Genomic DNA, 13,344 nt, shown 5'->3' on the forward strand with positions numbered 1-13,344 from the left:
TACATTCTGCATGCTGTCCCAGGGTTTTGCCTTAGAAGGGCCAGGAGGATAAACAACATTTGCATTTCATGGAAGTTCCCAGGATATTGGTGTAGGAGCTATGTCCGGAGTCACTGGTTTTAGACAAACTGAACCAAAACTCATTTAGCTGAATTGTTTGCTTTTAGTAGGCAAATTGTTGCCTACTAAAAGATTATCTTGTGACTGGCCCTGACTGCCTCTCCTCTTACCAGGGATGGTGTCATATCCGTGAATAAAGACAGTGGTCAATTTACCGATGAGTATCTCCCCGAGCAGCGGTCTCACCTCTATGGGATCACTGCAGTCTACCCCTACTGTCCAACAGGTAAGGTCATCAGGGTACATCATGATGTCCTTCGTTCAGTGGGTGGAGAAGGGATGGGAGAGGGCAACAGTAACTCTGCCAGCACTGCCTTGCTGTGCTGCTCAACTAACCAAACATTCACTGCTGTCCACTCCCTCACAGGAAGAAAATGAACACAACTGTATAGGAGGATTTCAAGTTTACAAGACACTGCAAAGGCAAAGGCAATGGAAAAGGAAGTGGTCGTCATGAGCTCTGGGCACACGAGATGAGCATTTTTAGTGCAGCGAGACTAAGTCTGTTTTGTGAAGTGTATACCTCAATCATCACTACTGTATTTTTTAAAAACAAAGGTTATCAGAAGTTTAAAGAATTTTAGTCATTGCTTATTAAAGCAACTTTTTGTAAACACTTATTTAAAAGACCAAATTTATTCAACAAAGACCTAGCAAGAGCTTAAGACACTAAATCTGATTTTTGCCATGGATTCTACCTACCCAAGAAAAGTAAAAACACATATGAAAATGTATTCCTAAAGTCATCTGAGAGCCCTGTAACAGACTATGATGATCACCAGGATGACCCAGGCTGCTCATACTTCCCAGCAGAAGTCCTCACTTTATTTATATTAAAGGTGCTAACTGATCCCCTAAGTGCCTCTACAGAAGCATTCCTCAAAGTATTCCATGTAAAACACCAAAGATGTAGCAGTTCTTAAATTTTCTATATAAATCCAATAAAATATTTTAAAGATTTCTAATGGTCTAAAGATCGATACTGTCTCCAGGACGAAGTCATGGTTGGGATGAATCTCTAACCATAAAGGAGGATGCACGAGAATTACAGAAACAGGGTACATTATTTCAAAGCAAAACAAAAAGTTACTTTCCCCAACTTTATTAAAGAAAAAAAAAAAAGCAATGGTGGTAAATCTCTAGAACATGGCCAATTTCCTGGGATTCCTCCCTCGAAAATGTGACATTTGATTTCCAAACACATGCCGATGCACATGGTTCCCAGCACACTAGGCAGGCGAGAAGCTGAGATCCTGGGGTGCTCATCTTCCGACTTTCCCCAGTCTGTGGTCTGTCTTTGGGTCAGCAATGATCGCCTGAACAGCGACTATGGCTTCATTAATTTTCGTCTGTAGCTCTCTGAGCTCTTCTATGTGCAGCAATCGCAAGATCTGAGCAGCTTCATTCAGAACTGCATCTGTTATAAGACAAGAACACTGCATCTCTGTGTGTATGTGTGTGTGTGTGTGTGTATGTGGTTTCTGTGCTTCCAGCCACCCCCATACACCTCAGAACAAGTCCCTCAATATAGCTTGACTTAAAGCAAAATAACTTACCTCCTGTGTCAAAGCCAAGAATATGTTTGTCTAAAGCAACAGGTAAGCCCTTTTAAAAAATAATGACAAAAAAAGACTAGTTAAGAGTCACTTTTCTCATTTGAAATTAAAGAGTTGCTTGCTATTCAGGGATTGTTACAAGTTACCCTGTGAAGAACTAGCTTTCCGTGTTACAACCACCCAGGAAAGAGTGCTCTTCAAATGTACCAGAGACACTAAAGTCCACCCAACTTTTTAAACTTTTTAAGCCAGGCCTGTAAGGGTCCTTAACTGCAAAAGGCACTTGATGCTACTCAGGAAGGAGGACCAAGAGCTAAGCAAGTACTACACAAATTAGATTACAAATGATACTACAAAATATACAAACATATATAAAACATAGTTTTCTTCAGTCAACTTGTTTAATAGATTATATATTTAATGTTTTATTACAAGAAGTTACTTTGATATGATCTTAGTCAAACAGCTTAATTTTCCAACTCATTAGCACCTGCATCCAGTAACAGGGCTAATAACTTATATAATGAATGTAGGAGTAGACTTGTCCTGATTGGCTGTGTTATCACCTGGTACCACAGACTGGCATTCTTTACCTACACCAACAGACTATCAAGGGACAGCTACCCTTGACATTAACTACAGCCCTCAAATATTAGAGTTACAAACTGTAGCACTCAAGATGAAGCTAGATTCTACTCTGCAACAGAAGCAGAATTGAGGCTCAGCACTGTTTCGCACTGCCATCATTTTGGTGAATGAATGACTATTATGCCAGAACAATTTGCTGCTTGTTCTATAGTGTGGGTGAAATAGGCTGGTCTTTGATCCAATTTACAGTGGCCAATTTATACATAGTTAAACTAGTAAGAACCTTTAGTAGGAAGTGCGTGTCTTGCAGAGGCACCTACACTGCACTGCCCGGGATCAGCAGCCCTTCATTACTGCTGCACTTGCTAAAGGGGTCAGAGGACAAAGGGCATTGCAGGACTTGAGAGAGGGAATGGGGGTGGGGGCAGGCACAGAGCATTCATTTCAACATCTGTGTAGTAAGAAAGGACCATTATTGGCAACTGCAGTGCCTATCCCTTAGCCAAGAACATTCTCTGCATTGTCACTTTGGAGAGATTTCCTTTTTTTTTTTTTTTTTCTTTTTTTGAGAGAGGGTCTTACTATGTAGTCGAGGCTGGCCCTGAGACACAGAGATCTCCTGTCTCCCTAGTGCTAGGGTTAAATGCTTACACCTACACCTCTGGCATTATCAGGGATTTCTGAATTGGCAGCATGGTTAAAAAATATTCCAGTAGCATTCTTCAAGGGGAGGTTGTCATGGCATGCTGAACAAAGCGAGTTAAATGACCAAGACTCACAAGTGTGAGGATGGGATCTAGACTTGACAGGACAGTAGTGTCCTGCCTTTCTTACCACACATCCAAACAATCCAATCCATTTCACAAGGCACATTTCTAGTGGGCACAGGTCTCAGTTTGCAGACTGAATGGATGACTGAGATTCTCTAAATGTGAAATGTGAACAGAAATTCTCTGCTCACCCATCTGTCTGAACCTCAGTCACTGAATACACTGAATTTGCTTAAGAATCAAATTCAATTCACACATAAGCTACTCTTTCTCCTGTTCCAACAGAATGAGTATCTTTTTCTTTTGGTTTTTCAAGATAGGGTTTCTCTATGTAGCTCTGGCTGTCCTGGAACTTACTCTATAGACCAGGCTGGCCTCAAACTCAGAGATCTGCTTGCCTCTGCCTCCTGCATGCTAGGATTAAAGGTGAGTGCTATCATACCCGGCCCAGTTATCTTAAGAAAACACTAAGTGTGAATGCACCGCAATACCTGAAGGAATTTCCATTAGATGGCTTAGTATCTTAGAAACACACATACCTCTTTCGTTTGATTTGCTTTAGCAACTGCATCCTGTGTTAGACGCTCCTGAACCAAAATGCGAATTGCCTAGAAAGCCCAAAAACACTTTGCTTACTATTTTACCAGACCACGAATACACAAATGCTCACCCCTGCCCCAATGCTGGGATTGGATCCACGCTCTAATGCATACCAAGCAAGCACTCTACCACTGAACTACATCAGCCCTTAATATGCTGACTTTTGTGCCCGGTAAATCTAAGAAAACTTCTATAGTATCACAACTATGTGAATGCCTAACAAGATAAATATGTATCTAGACCTAGGACTTCACAAAACTTTGTTATAGCCACATACTCCTGGATTTTCAAAGTTTGGCAAAAGTACCCAAATACATCTGCTTCTCCTCTCCCTTAGTTTATGACTAAAGCTGATGTGACCACTGTAGGACTGCCCCAATGAAATTTGCATACTCGACTAAGCAAATAAAACTTTGAAACAGCTAAATTTAACTAGCAACAACTTGATGTCTTTGGCATCTAAGCTGGTCTGAGAAAATCCATTCAGATACAACATGAATATTCTAATAAGCTAAGAATACTAATTTCTTTGTGGAAACTGTCTACGTAACCCATATAATTCTAATAAGTAGGATAAATAATAATCCCTTCTGCATAGAGGGAAGTCTATTCAACTTACTACAAAGTGATTTATAGTGACCTTCACTCTCAAAGCTTTCCATCTCCTACATCAGCAGTTATCCAACAGTATCTGATCACCATTTGCATCCTCCTGCCCCACTCCACTCCATGTTTACAGCAGTAACTTTACAGAATGCTTTTCCTTTCTCAAAAATAACGCTCTTTCAGGGAGCTGTGTTTCTTGATGGAGGAGTAGAAATTGCATAGTTTATCTAGAAGTGGAAGATGCTGAAGACGAGAGCATTGTTTCCCAAAGAGGTCTTGTTGTGTGGCTAAGTTCACCATTAGTGATTTGGCATTTCCCCCTTCCTCAACAACACACACTCTCACCCGACTAAACAAAGATGGCCCTACAACTGTCTATGTCTTGGATGTTTGTTATCTTCTTCTAGGTCTTAGCTCCTTTTTTTCTTTTTCGAGACAGGGTTTCTCTGTAGCTTTGATGCCTGTACTAGAACTAGCTCTGTAGACCAAGCTGGCCTTGAACTCACAGAGATCCACCTGCCTCTGTTTCCCAAGTGCTGGGATTAAAGGCATGTGCCACCACTGTCCAGAGGTCTTACTTTTTTAATAAGCTTTGTTTTCTTTTGCTGTGAGGTATATGTGTGTACACATTCATGTGTACTTGTACATATGGGTGAACATCACGTGTGGAGATTAAAGGCTGGTGCTGGGTGTCTTCCAGTTGTTCTCACCCTTTTTTCAGACTAGCCTTTCTCTACTAAATTGCTTTTATATATCTGTCAAAAGTAAAAGTAGGGCAATGACCAGTGTGAGATGGCTCACACTGATATGGCTCAAATGGCTGGCCAGCATGCCCCAGGGATCCACCTGTCTCTGCCTTCCCAGCAGAGATTTTGTGCTTGTTTATTAATGTGTGTATTGAGTTCCAAAATCAGTCCTTAGACTTCCGTGGTAAGCACTCTACCGGCCGAGCCAACTCTAACTGCTTTTTGTTTTCTTGGTTTTTTTTTTTTTTTTTTTAAGTATTTCTCAGCAAGATTGTTACTAGGACTGAGTGAAATTTTATTTCTGCAAAGACAAAACACATTGGTGTGCATACATCTAATGCTGGGATACCAGCTTCCTACCAGACAATGTGAAACAGATAAAATAATGATGTGTGCTCTCGGTCCCACATTCTTTTGAATTTCTATTTATCAGCCCATCATAAACTTAGGTAAAAACAGACAGCTTTCAGAAAAGTGAAGATTCTTCTACATATGTAGTTTCTGTCAAGAATAACATGGGCACCTTACCTTAAGCATTACCAAGTAATCATCATGACGTTGAATCTGAAGGAGGTTAGCCAGAGCCATGACACCAGCCTTAAAATCAGGATTATTTACTATAAAAGATTAAAAATGAATAAACATAAACCTTACACCTCTGCAAACATAATAATTACTTATCTGAACATATGAGCTTACAAAAATACCAACTTTCTGGGACAGACTCATCCCCAGTCTTTTTGCTGCTTTCAAGGAAAGCCACAAAGCAGTGCACCACGCCACCACGCCAACAGTGAGAACAAGGGTGCAAGGTCTCCTTACCAACCGCACTAGCCTGATCAAGCTAAGTTCACACATGGCCAATTTAACACTAAGCCTGCCCTGGAGTGGTCTGCAAGACCCATTTACAGGCACTTTTAATTAATGTTTCTTCCCAAAGCTATTAATTTTAATATAGATGCCTTCAGCCAGGTGGTGGCGGCTCACACCTTTAATCCCAGCACTCGGGAGGCAGTGGCCGGCGGATCTCTGAGTTAGGGGCCAGCCTGGTCTACAAGGGTTAGTTTCAGGACAGGCTCCAAAGCTATAGAGAAACTCTGTCTCAAAAAACAAATAAAAACAAAAGTAGATGCTTCAATGGGTAGTTTTCCCAATGCTTTTCTGTGTACGGTGGCTCTGGAGTGTGTAAGAAGCTCGTTCACTCTCAAGAATAACTTATATCGCGGGTCACAGTCACAGTCAATCAGTCAATGAAAGCATAGTCAACACACCACACTCTAGGGAATTTTTTAAATGTAACACCTTAAAAGGGAATTACTAAAAGTGCACTTGGGACTTGAAATAATGAAACATTTTATCATTTGTCACTGGATTAAAAAAAATAAATTATACAGTCAGGAAAGTGACCAATAACTGGCACAATGAATAAGAAATCAAAATCCAAATTATTTGGAGCAAAAACCATCTGCATTTTAATATTCAAATATTCAATGGTGAGGGGGTTGGGGGAGAAAAAAGCATACTGGGACTGACAACAAAATACAGGAAAGAACACAGTGCCATCCAGTCTTCATCCTAGAAGTAGAAAGCATTTACAGAACCAAGACTGTCGCCTGTGGGCATCACACACTCACCGTCCAGGTTGATCAATGGCTCTGCATTTTTAGCTGTGTCGTCAGTATTTTTCCTGTTATCGGGTACTAAGTCCTTGTATTTTTCAGCTATAAAAAACAGGTAACTTAAGGTTAAAATAACTATTGTTTACTGAATTTAGCTGAACCATTGTGACATCCACTCAAAATTATACTTTATATACAAAAACTAAAGAAAGAGAAGTAACTTTTTGATTCACCTAAAATACTTGTTTACTTGATACAAGTTTCTGAGCTAAAGCTGGCCCTGAACCCTGACCCTCTCAAACGCTTGGATTATAGGCATAAGCTTTGCGAAATATATTTCAACATCTAACATTTAGGAAATAAAGTCTTTTATACCTTGCTGTTAAAGTTAGGACAGAAGAATGGACGGGGACACACATCCACATGAATTACCTAAAATTAAACAGAAGCAGGACAAGGTGGCAATATACCTGTGGCCCCAGTCACAGGGGTCAAGCAGGAGAGTCACAGGTTGTAGGACTGCCTGAACTACATATCAAATGCAGTGATACTATGGGCAACTTGGCCAAAATCTGTCCCAAGCTTTAAAAAAGAACATTAGGTGGAAAGTAAAATTTTCCCCCAAATCTTTTCAAAACTGAAATACTGCTTTCAACTCAAAACCATGTAAAGTGTAGTATCATACACAAATTTAAAACGTCTCATGGAAATTAAAAATTCTAAAGGCATTTTGTTTTCACTTCAAAATATTTAAAAGAAATAATGAATAAACTTAATGCCAAAAATGGCTTCTCAGATCTTCATATAAGAAAACTCTCTGTACTGTTATAATTTTCCCATGAATCTAAACTTTAAAAAGTAGTGAAATTGAAAAGATTTTAATCTCTTTGGCATGTGATTGCAAGGGTTTTTAGTAATGGCAAGGCACACAAAAAATGGCAATGATCAACAGATTTAAGTCCTAAGTCAAGAACACCAATGCCTCCTGCTGATGAAGGCCAGTATTGCTGCCTTAGTTAGCTTGGAGTCCCTGCTCCTGCAATGCTGAAAACTGGAAATTAAACAGCCTGTTGTGTAGTTTAGATGTTTAATACACTTTTGATACTATTTGTCTTTCAACTCTTTCCTTTTTGCAATATAAAACTATCATAGTTCATACATAAGCTTTTATTTGAGAAAGGAATGCATATGCTAATCAACTATGGGAATACAGCACAAGCCACCAACACTGAAGGCAAGTATAAATGGAACAAACGCAATGAGAAAAGGCAAGGCGAATGAATAAGAATCCACGTGGGAGCAGCCAAAGATCAGCTTTAATAAGGTCTAAGATCCCAGGATAATCTATAGCTAATGACCTCCCACACAGTTGCTACCAACCCAGAGAAGGAAACAGAAAACACTCTAAAGACCCTAAACATTAGCAAGATTGAGGTTGCATGGTTTCTAGTCCCAGGAAGGGAAACTGACAATGCTTGAGAAGTGTGACTAGAGCTGGTCGTTAGATAGAAGCTGCATTCTAAAGCCCATTTCAGAAATTAGTCAACAGACCATGTGGCTTTAACACTAGTTCAAAAGATCAAAATCAGGAGAATGTGACAAGAAGCTGAAGCAAGTGACAGCAGCAGGAACAGGGGCGATGGCTGACACAACACACAGAAAAGAAGACAGAAATGAATGGTAAGAGCGAGATGGCTAATGAAAGGCAACAAACGTAATGAAGAGTTGTGTTTTACCCCTGGGCCTAATACTCAAAAGTGTCCAATACACGCGTAGTGGCTTTTAGATATAAAGCAAAGAAAAACCAGCCTACAGTCACAACTCCAGAGAACCTAGACAACAAAGAGGACCCTAAAACAGACATAAAAAAATCTAGGAAGGAGAAAAAGGCAAGATTGGGAGCATGGGAGTCACAGAAGAGAGCAGATGGGGAGGGGGAGGAAGGGAGGGAGCAGAGAAAAATGTATAGCTCAATAAAAACAAGAAAAATTTTGTTTAAAGTTTCCGATAATAGAAGGACTAACATAATATATACACATTAGCCCACACTGTCTTAATGTGCACTGGCATTAGACACACTATTATGTCTTTGCTCCTGTGAAATAGCAGCTGCAGCCAATACTCCAAACCCCATGGGTCCTGAGGCTGGCAGCAGCATCAAAGGCTAAGCCATGCACACAGCAACAAGCTAAAATGGGCTGGAGAGGAGCACTGGCTAAGGACCTGGGTTTGATTCCCAGCACCCACATGGCAGCTCACAGCTGCTTTCAGCTCTAATTCCAAGAGTCCTGATGTCCACTTCTGGCCTTCACAGACACCAGGAATGCATAGGATACATATACAACTAAAAATAAAAATCTTTTTAAAAGTCTCACAAGCCCACACCCACACTCACATTCCCCACAAAACATACCATTATCTCCATATTCAAGTCTAACAGCTAAACCAAGAAGCCAGTCAATTGCTTCCTGTCGCTCCTGAATCTTGAAAGGACAGTTAACATCTCTGAGATACTGTGAAGGGAAGGGAAAAAAAAATGGATTTCATTATCATATAGCCACAGAACTAAAGAATAGCAGATTTGACACAGGCCTCAATATGGATCTTTAGGAATTTCTTATAACATCTATATCATTAATTTTTTGAGATAGTGCCTTATGCAGCCCAGACTGGCCTTGGAGTCCAGATACACATGACCAGCTTGGGACTCCTGATTCTCTCCACCTCTCAGGTACTAGGGTTACAGTGTGCATCCCCACTTCTATTACTATTAAACCTCTGATGTGATTACACAGCTCAGAAGAAAACATTGAAGAGTATCATTTTAAGTGAAACAATGAAATACTCCCTTTAAAAAAAAAGTTTGTATTGGGAGATCCCAGGAAGGACAGCTGGATTCAAGAATAACATCATTTAGATAAGAAACCAGCAGTCTAGAAAAATCTGATACTCAACAGTGGCTATACAACTTAGATATAAGGCCAAAGCCTTAGCTTTGATTCCAGGCCCAGTGCACAGGGCAATTAGATAAAATGATAAAATCCTTTAAAAGGACAGACAATTCAGTCACTTATTAGAACTTTAACTTTCATACATGAACATCATAACAAATGCTTAACAGAGCAAGTTATGGAACATGTGTGTTGGCTATAGCCAAGTATTTGCTAGGCAAATGAGAGGACCCTTCAGACTCTTAGAAGCTGAAAATGCATCCTAGCAACAAAGTTTTCAGTCAAAACTTCAGGGATAATTTATGAATTGATACTTTTTAGTCACAACTCATTTTCTAACCAAAGATTTTATTTCTTTAATAAACCAACTAACTCTCATTCACAAGATTTGACCAAGATCAAAAAACACTTGTTAGAGTTGGGCGAGGTAGTGCACACCTTTAATCCCAGCACTAGCGGCAGGCAGATCTCTCTGAGTTGAGGCCAGCCTGGTGTAAAAAGAGAGTTTCAGAACAGCTAAGGCTATTACACAGAGAAACCCTGTCTTAAAAACCAAAATAAAAATAAAACAAACTTGTCAGTACTAAAATATTTTAAAAATACAAGTTGCAACTTAAAATCTAGAGGTTAACCACCCAATAGATGTTTTCAAATATGTCTTAAACAATGAGGTTCCTGATAGTCTTTCAGTGAATAATGATTTATCTTTATCTTACTATGAGTCTGGGTCTTTTATATAAGCAATTATCTTTAATCTCTGCATACTTTCCATCATTTGTACCTTTTACATGAAGGAACAGGTGCATAGGACAAGTGAACAAACAGAAAACACTAGTATTATATTTTAAAATCTTTTTAAAAAATTGAAAAAAAAAAAGTTTAATGTTAAACAAAAACAAACCACCAGAAGCAGTGGCAGTGACAATGCGTGTGGGCCCTGCTAAGGTGAGCACGTGTGGGGACAGGCCTGTCAGGTACACTGCTCATGAACAACACAAGGAGGCGGGTGCCACTGCCACTCCCATTTGCTGGCAATAGAATGAGGTGATTTTTTTTACTGAGTTTTCAAAACAATTTTTTCTGCAAAAATATTACTAAAATTAAATCAATAGAAAATCTAATTCTAGTAACAAAAACGTCCATACAGAGCTTTTTAGAACCCCTTCTATCAAATACGGGGACTTCTATATACTAACTAATAAGCATGACAGTTTCAAGTGTTCAGGTATGTCAGTTACATCTTTTAATAGGAGTACTGTGGCAGTCATATATTTGAATGCTTGCTCCACAGGTGATGGAACTGGTTTGGGAAGGATTTATTAGGCCACACCTTGTTGGAGGAGTTATGCCACTGGGGGTGGGCTTTGAGGTCTCAAAAGCTACTCTACCCCACAATTCCCAGGTAGCTCAGGAGATGAGTTCTCAGTTACTGCTCCAGTGTCATGGCTGACCGCCTGCTAGCATGTTTCCCATTCTCCAAAACTGCAGGCAAGTCCCCAAATAAATGCTTTATTTTATAAGTTGCCTCAGTCATGGTGTCTCTTCATAGTAACAGAAAAGTAACTCAGACAAGTTCTCAAAAGTACATGCCTATCGCCAGGCGGTGGTGGGGGCACTTGCCTTTAATCCCAGCACTTGGAAGGCAGAGGCAGGTGGATCTCTGTGAGTTCAAGGCCAGCCTGGTCTACAAGAGCTAGTTCCAGAGCAGGCTCTAAAGCTAGAAAGAAGCCAAAAAAAAAAAAAAAAAAAAAAAGTACATTCCTGCATTTTTGTGTCTAATATAACTCCAGCTCCAGGAGATCTGATGCACTCTTCTGGTTTCTGTGGATACCCAACAAACACATACATATACATAAAAATTAGAGTAGGTAGCCCTGTTAAGGATTATCTTCCCACCAAGTTTAGTACTTAGGTTAAACATGGAGGGAGATAATATAATTTGCTTTAAAAATCAAAAGAGCAAAATTTGAAATCCATGAAATTCGCTTTACTGATACTGATCACTATCATATCTTGAAAGAATATAAGAATTTTCAACTCAACTTCATGCCCTCTTTTTCTTCCTGGTTCATTACCTTTTCGAAGAACTTGGGCCAGTCACTGCTGTGGATATTTCTCAGGTTACCTCTGTCTTCAATCTTGTAGTGTCTAATTTTCTGGTCTTCAAGCCAAACAATGAAGTTTCTAAATTCTGTTTCATCTGCAACAAAAACATCACATATTAAGTCACGAGTCCTAACGATCCTCTATAACTTTCCCACCTGCAAACACTAAGTCAACTGACCTGACCCATCCCACTCCACCCCATCCCCTACCCCCAATAGAAGTAAGCAAGTGTTCAAAGTTCAGACTCTGGAGCCACAGATTCACTGCAATACACTCAAATTCTGGGTGTACCTCAGAAAACTGGGTACACTTTCTAAGTTTCAGATTGTTCAGATAAAAGATGAGGATAGTAATGGGGCTTATTGCATGGGGCTGTTTTTAGTATTAAATGAACTAAACATGCATGAAACAGTGTACCTTAGTTCCTTCAGAGTATGAGGGGCACTAGACAGGTAAAAAGTTAGAAGCAAGTCAACAGAGTAAACAAGAAATAAACATTAGAGCACCCCGAACACAAATATTTAAAAACTGAAAGCTAGGAGACAGTATACTATTTCTAGGATGCCTTTGCTTCCTTAGATTTTCCCTAACATACTCAGGAAAGATTCTCACTTCACATGTCAGAGAGCTGAGATTCAAACCCCAATTTCGGACCTATCACCACACAGCCCATTAAGCTTTGCGTCAAAATCCAAGTACAAAACCAGAATAGACCCTGATACGCTTCCAGAGACCAAACGTTGACCCGGCTTAGAAACTGCCTTCTACCTGTGCGTCCAGTACAGCGAAATAAGGCCCTGGTCCCCGCCACACTCGTCTCCCACTGGCCGGCAGGACTTTAAAACCAAGTGTCTTTTTCTGGACCATTCCACCCCCTGGCAGCCGGCCACTAACTTTCTGCACGCCCCATAGGTCTCCCTGGCCCCCGGCGCTGCCCTGCTGCCCCATAAGGTGCCCGGCGAGCAGCCGTCGGGCCGGGAAGCGTGCCGCGGTCGGCGGGGTAGCGGCCGCCGGATCCGGGCGGGCTGGGAAGGCACCGTCTCCGGGCCCCGCGGCTAGCACCCACCTTTGCAGTTGAAGCCTGCAGGGTTGTGGTAGTCCAGGGCCGTGAGCTTGCGTCGGAACATGGTCGCCGGTGCTCGTGCTGGCCGCCCGGGCCTCTGCCGGGACACAAGGGAGTGAGGCGGGCGGCGCAGGTACCGGCGACGCGGCGAGAGGGCGGGGCGGCGCCCGACGCTCCGGACGGACGGCAGCTGGCGCCAATCGCGGCTTAGGAACGCCTGAGGCCTGCAAGCTCTCGCCAATCAGCGCTGCTGCTGGGGAGGCGGGGCCACGTCGGGGCACGTCGACGCTCAAATAAACTTTATTGTCAGCTTCCTAGTTGTACAATGGAGCGAAAGGAAGTTGGGAGTAGCGCTATTTGGTCTAACTGCTTTTCTTGTTACTGGAGGTAAAACCAAAACTAAAATAATAAACAAACAAGAAATTGTGTCTGTAGGCTTTCTGAGATTGGCCATAGCTCTCATTGGCTCAGAGTTGCTGCTTAGTATTTTGAACGTATTAATTTTAATTGCTCCTCTTTGAACGCTGATAATGACCGAAAGGAAAGATCCCTGAAGGAGATCTTTCGGACCAGTTGGAGGACACACAGATAACAGACAACCCCAATGCCGTACTTCGGT

The 13,344-nt window shown here is 41.2% G+C and overlaps 2 protein-coding genes across 4 annotated transcripts in view; one reads left to right on the forward strand and one right to left on the reverse strand.

Moving 5' to 3' along the window:
- Positions 1-1,081, forward strand: part of Nid2 (nidogen 2) — a 64,038-nt gene extending 62,957 nt beyond the window's left edge. For both annotated transcript variants that reach the window (XM_050126962.1, XM_050126961.1), the window contains exons 20-21: positions 234-346; positions 488-1,081. In XM_050126962.1, the coding sequence (XP_049982919.1) occupies positions 234-346; positions 488-498 (124 nt within the window). In that variant the 3' untranslated portion in view covers positions 499-1,081. The remainder of the gene's footprint in view (positions 1-233; positions 347-487) is intronic.
- Positions 1,082-1,206: 125 nt separating this feature from the next.
- On the reverse strand, positions 1,207-12,896 carry Rtraf (RNA transcription, translation and transport factor). 2 transcript variants are annotated; one of them, XM_050126963.1, is made up of 8 exons: positions 12,729-12,896; positions 11,632-11,756; positions 9,019-9,118; positions 6,621-6,707; positions 5,515-5,603; positions 3,574-3,642; positions 1,677-1,725; positions 1,207-1,537 (listed from the first exon to the last, which is right to left on the reverse strand). In XM_050126963.1, exons 1-8 carry the CDS (start codon positions 12,787-12,789, stop codon positions 1,383-1,385), a joined length of 735 nt encoding a protein of 244 aa, XP_049982920.1. In that variant the 5' UTR covers positions 12,790-12,896; the 3' UTR covers positions 1,207-1,382. The 2 variants fall into 2 exon arrangements, with proteins under 2 accessions (XP_049982920.1, XP_049982922.1); XM_050126965.1 differs by having other exon boundaries at positions 1,376-1,556.
- Between the last annotated feature and the right edge of the window lie 448 nt (positions 12,897-13,344).

This window comes from Alexandromys fortis, unplaced genomic scaffold, assembly GCF_014885135.2.
Source record: "Alexandromys fortis isolate MF-2015 unplaced genomic scaffold, M_Fortis_MF-2015_v1.1 scaffold_233, whole genome shotgun sequence".
Lineage (NCBI taxonomy): Eukaryota > Metazoa > Chordata > Mammalia > Rodentia > Cricetidae > Alexandromys > Alexandromys fortis.